The sequence below is a fragment of the Ambystoma mexicanum genome, chromosome 5p (genome assembly GCF_040938575.1).
Source record: "Ambystoma mexicanum isolate Mex_15411 chromosome 5p, UKY_AmexF1_1, whole genome shotgun sequence".
NCBI classification, from domain to species: domain Eukaryota; kingdom Metazoa; phylum Chordata; class Amphibia; order Caudata; family Ambystomatidae; genus Ambystoma; species Ambystoma mexicanum.
The window spans coordinates 1,201,937,953-1,201,953,432 of record NC_090930.1 but is presented as its reverse complement, the minus strand read 5'-3'; the positions used below and the strand labels follow the sequence as shown (position 1 = coordinate 1,201,953,432).

General features: G+C 49.3%; 1 protein-coding gene across 8 annotated transcripts in view; it reads right to left on the bottom strand.

The window, feature by feature from the left end:
* Nucleotides 1-15,480, bottom strand: part of RELCH (RAB11 binding and LisH domain, coiled-coil and HEAT repeat containing) — a 1,825,259-nt gene that overhangs the window by 237,275 nt on the left and 1,572,504 nt on the right. For all 8 annotated transcript variants that reach the window (XM_069613666.1, XM_069613665.1, XM_069613669.1 and 5 more), the window contains one exon: nt 6,844-6,982. In XM_069613666.1, coding sequence (XP_069469767.1) covers nt 6,844-6,982 — 139 coding nt within the window. The remainder of the gene's footprint in view (nt 1-6,843; nt 6,983-15,480) is intronic.

The following is a 15,480-nucleotide window of genomic DNA, read 5'->3' as shown; positions in this document are numbered from 1 at the left end:
CCGTAGTGCTAACCTGTTCTTTCTTTGTCTTTACAGGTGCTGCTGAAGACTGGATTCCAGGATGGTAAGCCTTTGTTCCCTTAGGCCCAGGATCAGAAGCAGAAGACACAATGAGCGTTCTGCTGCAGAGAATGCAGAATAACGCAAAGCAAGATTCATCCATCGGGTGTGGTTTAAATAGCCTCCTGTAGTGCTTAGGTGTCTCCTTCCACAGCCACGCCTAGGTAAGAAAAGAGTTCCTGCTTTCCAGAAGAGTTCCAGTGTTCTGAACCTAGGGAGTGGCTTCTGCCCCACCCAACAGGAAAAGTAGTCCCAAACAGAAGAGGATCAGGGGTTCAACTGGCAGGTAAGTAAGCAGCATGGTCTGCTGCAGGTAAATCCACCCAAGCATTATGAGCCCGGCGCTTCCAGCGCTGGGACTGGGCATCTTTATGAGCCTGGTGCCACTGGCGCCAGGACAGGGTCCAAAAGGTCCCAATTGGGACTGGCTGGCACTCGGAACCGGGGTTATGGGTCTGCTTCCAAGGGAGTCGGGCAAGTCCTGATCTTTTGGAAGCAGAGATCATGACAATGACTCCCTTCTCCAGGATTGCTGATTTGTCATTTTCTCAACATCCGGGGGTATATGCTGCTCTTCCCCTGCTCTTCCTTAGACTTCACAAAACCAGCGGGAATGTTTCCCTTCCCCTTCCCCTTGTTACTCTTAGATTTCACAGTTCTTAAGGCTAAGGGGAATCGTCTCCCTTCCCATGGCCTTCTTAAGACTTGTCTCTATGAGTCCTTGACGCAGATTTGACCTCCTCTTGGCTTTGGGAAACCTGGTTTACTAACCTGCCCGGTATTGTTCTGTATGCAACAAATCTTCTGTATTGTTTTTACTGGATTTGGGTCCCAGACCTGTGTTTCCCCTTCTTGGAACTTGGTAGCCTGGTGCACTATTCTCCCAGGTACTGCCATGAAGACGAATCTGGATGCAACTTTGCATGGGGTGCAGGTCCCATACACCTATTATATTGTTTTGCTGCCTTTCAGAGGCCCCTGCAACCGTTCAGGTCTTCCCACCCTCTACCAGGCACTTAACTGTATTTCTTGGTTGTCCGCAGGTGTCTTTTCCCCTCTCCGGCATCTTCTGATCCTCGCAGGGACTGCAGCGGCACTCAGCGGCACCCGGCTGCTGGGCTGCGTGACCCAGGCGTCTCTCTCTCTTGAGCTTTCTCGCCCGATTGGCTGCTCCGGTTCTGGTCTCCTGGTCCAACCTAACCACGGAGTACCTTCTGGGGACGTCTCAGTAGTGGGAGAAACCTGAAGATGTCTCACCCGCTAGTCCCCGGGAATCTGTCATCCAGGTGGCCAGGACACGGCCATCACTTTTGGATCTAGTTCCTGGGCTCTGAGCGGTGCAGGAGGATAACCTGGATGAAGGGGTCTTCGGGGAGTAGAAGTGGGACACCGAATGGTGAGACGCAGTATCCCCCCTGCCCTGTAACACCTTTTCCCCACGCTACCAGGTAGGATACATAGGAACTCAACCCCCCCCCCTTTCCGGACACAAAGACTTTCTCACGGATAGCTCACTGTGAGCTAAAACGGACTAACACTAGAGCCGTATACCTGACACGTCCCAATAACATGGTCAGGCAGGGTAAGGCAGTTCCTGATCATTACACACACACCTGACATCCATCACACTTCCCCACACAGATAAAAGCGGAGCATGAAAGCACACTATGAGCAAGGCAAAACACACGAAGAAGCAGCAGTTCCAAGATGGCAGTTTAATACTAGGAGAAAGATGGCGAGACCATAGAGGGTTGCAAGGAGCGAAGTGCCCTTGACCTTGTCAGACCATTACTTTCGTGAACCTTGGAAAGTAAGAAATGTAAGACCTGGAATTGAAGCTGAAGAAACCTGCATTGTATGTCGCAGGTACCCAGGGCTCTCCCGCGCTGATAACTAAGGCGGGGAGGAGCGTTTGAAAAGCAGCACCAGTAAAGTCAGCACAGCCGGTGAGTCGAGGAAACTGATATCAGACTGGCCTGTGTTAGAAACAAGGTTGCAAGCGGCAACATTGTATGGAAACATCAAAAGAGAACAGTGTGTGAATCATATGTGATGAGCGACGCAAACATAATTGATCAACAGCGGAGTGACTGAACTTTTGAAACCAAGAAAGATATTGTAAACAGAGTGGTCCGGCACCACGTGGGTGCTCATTCGAAGGTCTCTGTTAGGTATCCAACTAGTTGAGAAATTGTGTAGAGAATTTGGGAGATGGAAGTGGTCTTGCAACGGGTCAAGCCACCCTGTGTACATTCAAAAGTCTTCAACTGAACATTGTACCAAAGGAGACCGGAAGAGGTAGATCCAAAGTAACAAACATTATAAGAAAAGGGATCTGAGCCCGGCTGAGGGGGATCCAGGGTGAAGAGTGAATCTTCTAAACTAAGTATTTGTGAGAGGAAAAGAACTTTGGTTTGTTTTAGTACATCAGGACCTCTGCATCAAGAGACTTTGATAAGTAAAGAGACTTGCGTACAGAAGGCCCCGATACTGATAATTGAACTGTGTCCTTGTGCCGGAGAAGTCAAAGAGTATACTATGCTTGAGTGAACCGCCTTGTCCCGTGCTGAAAACGTGGGGAAGGGGAGGCCAACAACCTGAACATCCTGACAATTTTGAACACTTCTTTCTTTTCATAACATTATTCCCTACACTATTTGCATTTAGAGATAAGGAGTGGCAATAGGTTTTTTAGTATAGGTCCTTTTTATTTGACAAGACACCATTAAGACTGCGTTATTATTATTTGATGGTCGTAGCTTGCTCCCATCCCATCTCTAGAATTAGGTTTAGATAGGCGTTCATCATACCCTTTTTGAAGTTCAATAAACACCCTTGAACTGTGGTCACTTGTGTCTGTCTTACTGTTGAGACCATGCCTTCCTTACAGTAGACAGGTATTCTGCTTCTTCCTTCTTCCCGTGGGATTTAAAACTCTCGGCTCCTCCAGGGAGGGTCTCTCCCATTGGTGAGTCCTTCTTCCCTTTTTATGTTGCCATGTCAACCAGACTGTCTAGTCTGCTCTGTGTGAATGGGAGCATTGATCTATGCAGTTCTGTACCTCTTCGTCAGAGTCATGGGGCATATGCAATCCCTTAGGTAGTCACTATTCTTCCTCATCTCAGCCATGTTGGGTAGGCAGATACACATGTGGGGTTGGGGAGTTGGTGGTCCCTGTACAGGGAAGGAGGATGAGGGGGGTTGGGGTATATCAGGACCATACTGTTTTCTCCAGGGAAGGTCGTCCCTCATCCCCCCCCATATGATCCTCCCGCAGTACACCACCCCCAGGGGGACTACTGTGTAGTGCCTGCAATGCCCTTGCCCCATGGTCACCACCTAGGGGAGAAGGGACAACATACAATGATTCATCACACCTTCCTTTTAGTGTGACCTTTCTTTTAAATGTGTGTCCTGTTTGTGTTTTTAGGTAAGTTTCTGTTACACTCACCTGGTCTCTGTGGGGACGTTGGGGCGAGACGTTGTTGGGGAGAGACGTTGGTCTCTCCCCCAGCTGCTGCTGAGCCTGCTGTTCTGGACGCTGGTATTGCCCCTGAGAGAAGATGAGAGGCAATGAGAATGGCGTGGTGGTGTCGTGAATTCCCTCGACCCTCTCGTGCCAAAATGAAGTGCGCAAGCGTTTTCCCATGCAAGCTCACCTGTGGTTTTGTAACGCTGATCTCTCCGTCCTGCTTCTTGTAGCAGGGGCGCGTAGAGTGGACCTGGTTGCTTCACTAGTCCGTGGAAGTGGTGATCCAGACCGGCTGCGACCAATCCACTTAGAAGGTAAGTCTTTTGATTATGATTAATGTTTGTTTTCTTATAATGTCTTTTGCCTTGATTATTAATAGTAATTCTTGCAATGTCTTATCTCTTTCACAATAGGTGTGAGGATGGCCAATCGGAGTCGTGGAGCGAGTCCTGGGGATCCCTTGAGGATGATGGAGCTCCCGAATTAGCTGGTAAATTGGCCTTTATAATGGAACTCTAGACTCCGGTATGGCGCGGCCAAGCGTTCGTTATTTATATGGTTTCTAACCTGTTGTGTTCTTTTTCCATTGCAGGAGAAGACTGGCGACGTAGAGCGGAATTTGGAGGCTCGGGAGCAGCTCCGAGGCTGCAGGATGAAGGTACCACGAAGATGAAGAAAGGAAGTGGAGCTCTGTGTTGCTGGAAGCCCGGATCAGGTGAGGAAAGGCTCAGACTCCGATAGCGATGGGATGCAGGTAAGATGCGCACACAGCGATGGAGCGGCTGGAATCAGGTAAGAGGCGCCTTCAGCTATGGAGTAGCTGGAATCAGGTAAGATGGTCTTCAGTGATGGAGCAGCTGGAATCAAGTGAATGCACGACGAGATGAACAGGTAAGGACAGCGGTAAGCCTAACGCTGCGAAAAGCAGAATAACGCGATGCAGAGGCATGTGGGTGGGCTGGCCTTAAATAGGCTGGCCCTGGCCCCTCCCTTTGGCCCCACCTTGTGACTCCACCTTGCCCCTCCCAGGGACTCTTGCACGTGCCTTCCAATGATAGTCTATGGCCACGCCCGGCCCTGATGCACGTGCCCTAGGCACAGAGTGTGCAAAGCACAATTTTCCATGAGCCTGGCACCAAAGGCGCCAGGACTGGGTCCATTTGGGCCCTGGGGGTGATGAAGGCCTGGACCCTTGTCCAATGGCCATGACAGTTTACCGAATTACTCTATATTTCTGGCTAGCTTTGCTTTAGCAGGATTCTTATACATTATCATACAGTATGAATGCATATTATTTGCAGAGCTCCCTTGAAGTTAATATACATAACAGCTTATTCTCTGCATGTAGTTTATAAAGCATGAGACATATTTTAATGTTTTTCAGGGTAGCAACTGGCCTGAGAATCGTGTAGTTATGACATTAGGTATCCAACATTATCGCTCTTGAAATCAAATACCCAGAAACTGTAAGATCACTTAATATCATTTACACACTAACCAAGTATCAACATGAGAATAGTTCAAATCAATATATTAGTAAAGCATTCATGATAGCAAAAGTGCCAATACTGTGCCATAGAAAAGATTATAGTCTCTCTTAAAATAACAAGAAAATATCAAAGCGTTAGGAAAATACTTTATAGATTATGCTATTGCTATTAGGACAAATCATCCAGGAGATTTACCAGCACATGTGCATAGAAGCTTTTCTGAATAACTATTCAAAATAATTGACTGTACCACCATCTCTATGCCCCTTTTTGTTTTGAGCTCCAGCCATACACTCTCCACAGGACAATACATCGGACAAGGGTTACAGGGATTAATCACAACTTCATAATTCAGTTTTGTTTCCTGTTTTCAGTATTTGCAGTCATGAACAAAAGGAAATGCAAGCGAAAGAAAAACAACAATGAGCAGTCATCACTGTCAATAGCCTCAAGGTCTAGTAACGGGCAAATGTGGCTTCAGAAATCATGCTAAAGGACTTTGAAAGGTTTAAGGAGGGCAAGACCTTTGACAGGGGTAGGAGATGTGTACCCTCTTGGTGAGTTACTTGGAGCCTGGGGACTCTAATCTAGAGTGTCCAAACATAACTAACCTGGCCAGCAACCTTTCAGACTCCATTCTCCAAGGCATGTCTTAACAGACTTGGTGGTACTCAATGTGGCAGTCCTCAGGCAAACAGCCATCTCCGAACCACACTTTTGGCACCTGTCATACATGACAGACTTGACATAATTTGGAGGGGCACTAAAAGGCAGTGAAATTTGGCAAATCAGACAGAAACAACCTTAGGTTTTGTCAGAAAAAGCAAACCTGATCTAAAAAATAATGTTGACAAACTTCCAAATGAGGATAAATATCAAAACTCAGCCTGAAAAAGTCAAGTTGCTTTTAGGGATCCCAAACTGAATGCTATCAGACACTGTAATGCATTGAACAGCTTGCTGAAGACTTTGATCACTCTTCTACTTGCAAGGAACTGTCTGCACCTGTCTTAGGTCGTGCATTTAAAAAATGTTTTGCCACTATGAGTGTTAATAGGAAAAAAAAGTAAGTTTACTCAATTTCTATTGCGCCTTTTTCATGCGAGGCAGTTATAACTATAAAAAGAAGATATTTCAGATAAATGGACTCATTTTTGTTTTATAGAGACTTCACCCCCGTTTACAATGTGTTCCGGGATACTGCTAGTGAGCAGAGATTTTCATGCGTTTCTGATTCACATTGAAGATCATTGAAGAACACTTTGTGTTCCACAGTACCAAATGAAACGTCGTTCATGCATTTATTTTTATATTTCGTAACATGCCCAAATTTCGATGTCGATGCTTTAATGTGCAGGGAACTGAACAAATTCCCATCAGATCACAAGCAGCAAGCTAAATTCCTGGAGGGGGAAAAAAGCATATTAAGAAATAGGATGGGGGAACAATGGGGAAATATGTAGCAATAGGAGTGGCGAAGACAGAATGAGTTATCAGTGTCCAGATGAGCCAGAGTGAACAGGGTAGGCTGATGACATCTTTGTTCTGTGCCAAAATGTCTTGCAGGAAGGTTCATACATCTGAGGTCAGGCAGGTGATTCTTCCTATATGTAAAGGCAAAAGAAGCACAAGAGCGGCTACCATGTCTCTAAATAAAAAGTTTCGACTTCAAAACCTGTAAAGTGCTTGTCCAAGTCTATATGTCAGTATAAGAGGATAATGAACAGCTTCGCTATAATCATGATTTTAACATCTGTATCTCATTCATTTTTCACTTTTCAATCAACATTTTGTTGGCTTTGGAAACATGTTACAACTTACATTCATCTCTAAACCGAGGCTCTGCATTGGGCCCAACTCGTCCGAAAGTCTTTATGATTTCTATGTGCAAAGAGTGCTGATCTTGATACTGTGGATCTTCAAGAAAAGAAGCCAACTGCATTTTGACCCGTTCCAGCAACTTTGGAAAAAAGATACATTTGCATAAAGTACACTTGTATTTAAATAAAATAAAACATTTAACATTTTCATCAACTGTCAGTGATGTTTCTTAATGGAGATAAATGTCAGCACAGGCAAAATGAAGAGTGTCTACTTAGAGAAGAGAGCATATTCATCACAAGACTCGAAAGTTATAGAAACTACATAACACTTGGAATTGCCCCTTGAAGGTTTGCAGATCCCAAGTTCATGCACTTTCATTTTCTAAAGTTCGACAAAACCCCTATCATCTTCAAATGGGTATTTATTTGCAATTCTGAATAAATATTTGTTTTGCAACAAGCAATAACATAGGTAATTGAAACAAAAAACAATAAATACAATTCTTTTCTAACACAAAGTGTAACAATAAGGTCAAAAGAGGATGAAATTATCCAGTAGCATTCACAAACAGATACTGATTTATATTCAAAATAATAATAACAAAACTTTGATCTTTACACTTGAGATTTGTCAATACAATGCAACTGTATTTTTCCAACATATTTATCTATTGAATTTATTCTCAACGAACAGCACATAACATTCAACATCATCAACCTTAATAAACATTTCTCCCCTGTACCACCCGCCTGCCTCCACTTAGCGAGCGCAGCAAAAAACAACCAGCCTCTTGAGTCAACTGTTGCAACTGTGCCTGAACGAGTTCATTTCTACACGGAAGAAGGAGAAATTACTCACTGTAATGTTCTTTCTATGGATTCTTCTCCTGCAGCTTCCTCATCTGATAGATATCCCCTTTCAGATCTGCTGCTCGGAAAGAGGTTTGACAGGGAGCGTAGTGGCCCTCCACTCAGCCGTCGATCAGTCTTGTTCGGTGCTCGATCGTCAGCTCCGGACGTGACGTCAGGTGTTGAACATATACTGCATCACTACGCCCCGTACCTCAGTCCCGCCTTTTCCCCCCGTGCTTGACCGCTGCAGAGGAAAATAGCGAAAAAAGAAGGCCAAAAGGCCACTGGAAAGGTAGAAAAACATGGATTGCTTGGGGATAAGAAGACTAGAGCAAACAAATTTACAACCAGTACCAGAATTATTTTATTTTTGGCGGGAAATGAATGAATAAATGAAAGAATGAGAAAGACAAGCAGACTGCCAGACAGGAACGATCACTCTAGGACCATCACCGTGAACAGGTATCACCAACTGCTAATGCTTTCTGGGCAGAGATGGATAGGAGGGGTGATGAGGAATCTGCGGGAGAAGAATCCACAGAAAAAACATTATCGTGCATAATTTCTCCTTCAATGGATTACATTTCTCCCGCAGATTCCTCATCTGATAGACTCCTAAAGCAGTGGAACAATGGGGGTGGGTAGAAAGCTTAAAGCAACAGGTTTTGCAACACCACCCTGCCAAAGCGAGCTTCGGCCCTACGGGTGACATCTAGGCTGTAATGCATCGTAAAAATGTGGATTGAGGACCTAGTAGTTGCTTAGCAAATGTCTCTGATTGGGAGTTCCCTTTGGAAGGATGTAGACGTGGCAACCCCTCTGATCCAGTGTGCTCCAATGCCGGAAGGAAGTTCATTGCCAGCAGAGTGGTAGCATTCTGCAGTGCATACATTGATCCACCGGAAGAGCGTCTGCTTAGTTACAGTTAGACCTTTCCTGGTCAAAGAGTAAGCAATGAAAAGTTGACCAGTCTTTCGGATTTCTAATGTGCTAGCCACATAAAAACTCAAGGCCCTCGATCAAAACGATGGACGCGCTCCTCTTCCTTAGATGGGTGCAGTGGTGGGTAAAAGACATGCAGATCAATAGACTGTGAAAGGTTAAACTCAGAAAGCACCTTTGGGAGGAATCCCAGCCTTACCTTGAGTGAGACATTATAAGTTACTGTCCCCTTTCCTCCCAACTGCATGGGCGTCCCTTTCGAGGGACGGGAGACGGAACCTTTTTCACCAGAAAAAAACTTCTTCCCCTTTAAATTTAGAGGCGGCGGGGGTCCGGCCCTAGGAGCATGCGCTGCCCTGACTCCGCCCTCCGGCGCCACACCTCAGTCCCCATAGACACGTCGACAATAGATTAACATTGCCCAATGACACTAGTTTTATTAGGGGGGAGGATGGTGGGACGTATGGAGGCAAGGGGACTAAGGACTAAGCGATTGTTAGTCACTACGGTGAATAACTTATAATTACTCTTACGTCCCGTCCCCTTTCCTCCATACTGCACGGGTGATAACAACTGAGTGTAGCCCCAGGGTGGAGAGGAGACCTTCTTTAAACAAACAGGTTTCTAAAAACCACCTATCCGAAAGCCGCGTCTGATCTAGAGCCGGCATCCAAACAGTAGTGCTTGCAGAAAGCCGAAGGGGTGGCCCATGTGGCCCCCCTGCTTATGACTTGCCAGAGGACATGCCGCTGGAATGCGTCGCATTAGCTCTGACCGCGTGGGCATGCATGTTGGCCGGAAGTGGCTTATTCTGTCCCTAGTAAGCTTCTTTGATGGCTGAGACCATCCAACGGGCTATGGAGGCCTGATATCCTGGTCTTGATCGACTGAGGGTGACGAAAAGTGCGTCCGACTTGCGGAAGCCTTTGGTCCTGTCCAAGTAGAATTTCAGGGCATGCCTGACATTCAGGCAGTGCAGAACTCTCAGTGCCTCATCATTGGGTTCAGCAAAAAACAAAGGCAGCACTATTTCTTTGTTTGGCTGGAATGCGGAAGGCACCTTAGGTAGGAATGCTGGGTGTGTCTGTAGGACTACTTTATCTCTGTGAATTGTAGTGTAGGGCTCTGAGGCGACCAGCACCTGAAGCAATTTCGCTTATCCTGCGAGCCGAGGTGAGGCCGACTAGCAAGGCTGTCTTAAGGGTGACCAGCCTGATGTCTGTGGATGCCATTGGCTCAAATTGTTTGTGCGCCAGGGCATCAAACACTATATTGAGGTCCCACACGGGGTGGGGCCTCTTGATGGGCGGGTAGAGTCTGGTGAGTCCCGTCAGATGCTTCTTGACAATGGGGTTGGAAGAGGAGAAGACCTCTTCCTCTGAGTTTCTGTAGGCCCCAACGGCTGCCAAGTAAGTGCAGCAAGTGTCTTCCTGTACGCTCGAGTGGGCGAGGTGCGCCAAGAAGGAGAACGCATCGTCCAATGTACAAGCAGGGGGGGTTGATATCCTTAGCGTCTGCCCAGTGGCACTGGTCCACTGGCTCTTATACTGGGCCCTGGTAGCCCTGCTCCTAGCGCCCTGTATGATCTCTAGATTAGCCTGGGACAGGCTGAGGTGTCCTAGCGTGACCTGCCCAGGAACCACGCTGAGAGGGCTAGTTTCTGTGGCGTTGGGTGAATGACCTTGTCCCCCTGCTGCGCCAGAAGATGTGTTGGGCCCGTCGGAAGGTGAATGGGAGGTCTCTCCAAGAGGCTGAGCAACTCTGAGAACGGTGGCCCGGCTGGCCACCACAGAGCTATCAGAATGTCGCTGAGTTGGTGAGACTCCTTGATCTTGCATAACACACTGTGTATCAGCGTCGTGGGCGGGAAGGCGTATGTTGTCATGACATTCCACTGAATCTGAAATGCATCGGCCCGGGAGCCGGGCCCCTGGCAGTAGGCGAACTGTTGGCACTTCCTGTTGTTCCAGGAGGCAAAGAGGTCTACCTGGGGGTGTCCCCATCTGCTGAAGATCTCCTGCAGTACAAGGTCATTTAGCTGCCACTTGTAATTGTTTGCTCCCAGTCGGCTGAGCCTGTCCTCCTCCAGGTTGGACTCCCCCAGAAGGTGGACGACCGTGAGATAGATGTTGTTCTCCAGGGCCCAATCCCACATGCCGACTGCCAGTCTGCACAGTGGCGAGGACCCGGTACCTCCCTGCTTGTTGACAATGAGGACGACCTTGCCCTCAATAACCGGAAGGAAGGTGCTGAGCGCTAGCCAGATCGGCTTCAGTTCCAGTTAATTGATGTGGCACTCTTGCTCCTACCGGGTCCAGGTGCCAATGACACAATGGTTGTTCAGGGTGGCCCCCCATCCCTCGAGATAGAGAGAGAGGAGTCTGTGATGATGGTGCCCTGCGGGGTAGGTTGCCGGAAGGGCTTGCCTGTCTGCAGTTTGCAGTCCCTGAAGCACTAGTTGAGGTCTGGGTGAAGAGAAGGAAGAACGATGATCATCTCCGCCCGAGAGCCCCGTTCCTTGTTCAATGATGCAGCGAAGTGCAGCTGTATCCTCCTCATCCTGGATCTCGTATGGGGAACGGCTCATAGGACGGCTGCCATGAGACCCAGTAGGTGTTGATACCACCAGGCCGATGTCACCACTCTGCTGAGGAAGTGCGCATTGGCCCTCTTGATGGCTGTGATCTTGTCCTCCGAAGGAAAAACTCTCTCGGAGCCTGTGTCCCAGATGAGCCCCAAGAAGGTCAGAATATGCGTAGACTGCAGCTGCGACTCCTTGAGATTGAGCGAAAAGCCCAGATTGTGAAGTGTGTTCATGAGGGCATGCAAGGTGTAGTGCACCGCTTCTGGAGTTGAAGCCCTGATGAGCCAGCCGTCGAATTACAGATTGATGTGGTGGCCGTGAGCAGGGCCACCACTGTATTCATAAGCCTGGTAAAGACACTGGGGGCCGAGTTGAGGCCAAAGGGAAGCACCTTGTATTAGAAATTATAGCCCATGATCCTGAATCATAGAAAAGAATGATGAGGCTGCCAAATCGGAACGTGTAAGTACGCGTCCTTCAAATGCAGGGAGCACATCCAGTCCCCCCTGGACAATGTCTCCGCTATTAAAGCTGGCGTAACCATCTTGAATTTTTGTAGAGGTAGAGAGAGGTTGAGGGTAGAAAGGTCCAGCACAACTCACAGGACCACCTGGTTCTTTTTCTGAATGGCGAAAATCCTGGAGTTGAAGCCCAAGCCTCACTGGGAGGCTGGAACTTCCTCCACTGCCTGGCTCTCGATGAGCGACCAGATCTCTGCCAAAAGAGTTGCTGTCCCAACCTGTGGGAGTGGAGGGGAAGAGGGAGGAGCAGCTGGGATGGGTAGGCGGTACCCAGTGGATACTACCGAGAGGATCCAGGTGTTTGCAAAGATTTGGTGCCAGAACTGTGCATGGAGAGCAAGCCTGCCCCCCACTGGAGACACGTGGACCTGGAGGGGTGCGTCATGCCTTCTTTCCCACTGAGGCGGTTGCGGTGTAGTGGGACTGGAAAAAGCCCTTACTACCCCCAACCCTTTGTTGTTTGCGCCGATGTTGGGTCGGCATACAGTCAGGCTGCCTGGGCCTCTGCTCTTGGAAGCCGCGGAACCCTCTGTATGTACGCCCCTTGTCCAAGCGCTGCTATGCCTGGGTGTACCTTTTGGGTGGAGTCTTTATAAGGATGGATAAAGACTTGGCCGTTTGTGAGCCGTTTTTCTTTTTGTCCAGCTCCTCATGCGTGGTGGAGTGGAAGAGGTCACCCCCTTCAAACGGTAGGCCTAATATGCGTTCCAGGACATCCTGGTTGAATTTAGTGGCCCAGAGCCAGGCTGTCCTTCTCATGTCCGTGGCAATGCAGATTGCCCGGCCAGAGGTGTCAATGCGGGCCATGGTGGACTCCATGATGTCTTGTGCCACCATCTTGGCCTCTGCCAGTCCCGTCATGAATCGTGATTGGCTCTGTGCCAGAAGCTCTGGGAGGAAATCAGCAATTTCCTGTCAAAGCCTCTGGTTAAAGGCTGCCAACATGGCATCTGCGTTGGCTTGACGAAGATGCAGGGATGCGTTGGAATACAGCTTCTTCCAGTACACCTCCAATATCATCTCCTCCTTGCCTAGCAGCGCTGCGGAGGAAGAGGCCGAGGACGACTGAGGCTTGGAGTATAGTGATGCTGCAGTGATCACTGAAGAGTGCGGCTGAGGGTGGGCCGATAGCAAGAGTGTATCCTCATCCATCGCCTGTACTTGGCATCTAGGCGTCGATTGACCGGCTGGACCGAGTGGGGCTTGAGCCAGCCCTTTCTGGCCAAGGAGACTATGTCCTTCTGCATCAGGATCCCTGCTATCAATGCGGGATGTAGTGTGAGGACTTTGGTGAGGACCCCCTCTGATGGTTGCTCAACCTCGGGTTGAGGAAGGCCCAAGTACTCTGCCAGCCCTGCAAGATGTTCATGGAAGGCCTTGGCTGATGACGATGTGTCGGGGCTCTCCTCCTCATCTGTGTCCACCTGAGGGCCAGTTGGTCTGGAACCGGTGGAGGGGAGCTGGGTGCCGAAGTCTGGGGTGTAGAGACCGGGGCCGGAGGCTGGTACAGAAGCACCTGCAGTATCGGTTGGGGGGCCGGAGCGGGCGGCAGAGGCTGAGCAGGGGCCAAGGGCGCCTGTACTGGAGCCTCCGGCGCCAGAGCCATTGGCGGGAGCACGTCCCTGATGGCTACCCTGAGGATGACCCCCATCAGAGGAGATATCATGAACCCAAGCAACCTTTCAAAAAAATCTGCCCTCACATGCCGGACGATGGTAGGTAATATTGACAGGGTAGCGGGCGGCTGCTGGTGCCGTTGCATACCCTGCACATACGGACACAGTGGAACCCTGCCCTGCACAAATGAAGGGTAGGCTGTAGGCCACATACCTGGTTGACACCAGCCCCACCTTGACACACATTCCTCCACCTGGTCCCTGCCTTGGTGCAGTATCGGGCGGATGTCAGAATTGTCTGGTACAGTGGCCATTTTGTCGAGCTGCCTTCTACGTGCCTGCATCGTGTTGCTTGGCTCACTGGGCCCAGCCCCGTACAGGACTCTTGAGTGTGGATCATGAGGCCTACCCTGTTCCTCAGGCTGAGACCTGCTAGGCGTTTCACCCTCGGCGGATCTGCTGATAGAACTGCGTATAGGCGACCCCTGAGACATGTTGCCAGTACTAGGGCGTGGCCCCTCGGCTGAAGACCGGTTAAAACAACCATCCGGTCCCTCAGCACTGTCACCGGAAGGATCAACAGACCCCTCGGCCTGCCGGCCGGTAGCTGATTTAACCTCGGTACTCATGCTGGTATGAGAAACTGAGTGGTTCCTCCCGCACGGGTGTGTCCCTGGAGAGGAGTCTCCCTTGCGGGGTGGACTGGAAAAGAGTGGCCCTATCTTGGGCCTGGATCGATGATTGACTATGTCCTTCAGGTCCTCTGGAGGCGATCTCTCGAAGAGCTCCCTCAACCTGGCTAGTCTGTTCTTCAGAGACCTTACTGACCAAAGGGTGCTCACCTGCAAGTCCCCGCAGTGAGTGCCCGAACCACTCAAAGATGCATCCCTGACTAGTTGGGCGTGAGGCTATGGCAGCTAGAAGGGCTCCCCCGCTGGTTACAGGTCTTAAAATCACGGCAGAAATGGCAGTGAATACAACATTTCGTGGGAAAAATGCAGTGGTTTTGCCACCACAATCATGTAAAGGATGCGGGGGACACCCCTGCAACCCATGGACTCATTACACCATTTAAGGGGAGGGGGGACACCCCCGTAACCCCTGCTACCTTTAAATGGTATAATGGGGTACACCTTTACTGGGTCAAACCACAGCATTTTTGCCGCAATTTTTTTTACCAGCAATATTTTTGCCACGATTTTATTATCCGATACCCCCCGCCAGTAGATTGCTGCTGTCGACCCTACAAGGAAAGGTCGTTCACCACTGACCTGGGCACCCGAAGGGAAACCTGAGGGATCCAAGGTACTGGGACCACTGACCACTTAGGAGCCACTGTAAACATCTCATTTGCAGCCTGGCCTCTGGCACTAGAAACATACAGGAGGCCATGAGGCCAAGAGACAGAAGAAGCAAGCCGCTGGCAGGGTGTCGTGGGTCTTGAACAGACTCACCATTTGTGCGATGCTGGCCACTCTCTCCTCGGGCCTTCCCAACCAGAGTGTCTAACACTGCCCCCATGATATGGAGCCTCTGGGCTGGTGTGACTTCTGCAAGCTCGGGGAGAAGCCCAGTTTGTGGAGTAGAGAGCAGGTGTGCCCCAGATAAGACAAAAGCGTCTCCACCAACTTCCCTTGAATCAGCCAGTCATCCAAGTACGGGAATATATGGACCCTGGATCTCCAAAGGTGAGACACGACTACAGCATGAGCTTGGTGAAGACCCTTGGAGCGGAGGTCAACACAAAAGGGTATCACCTTGAACTGAAAGTGTGTGTCCCCTATGAGGAACCTCAGGAACTTCCTTTGCAGTGAAGTATTGGCACATGGAAGTAAGCAACCTGAAGATCTATGGACACCAGCTAGTCCTGCAACTGAAGAGCGTGGAGAATCTCTCTCACGTGAGCCTGAGAACCACAGCCAATCCCATTGACCGGCCAACGGAGTCTGCCACATACAGGCCCGTTTGCAGCAACTGCCGGGCCACCTCGTTCCCATCTTCCACCAGCTGTACAAAGCCATCTCGCGGTTCGCTTCCGGGATGTATTGAGCTACGTGTTCAACGGCCTTTCAGAGGCCAAAAGAATACTTTGCAAACACACAGCATATGTTAGTGGCATT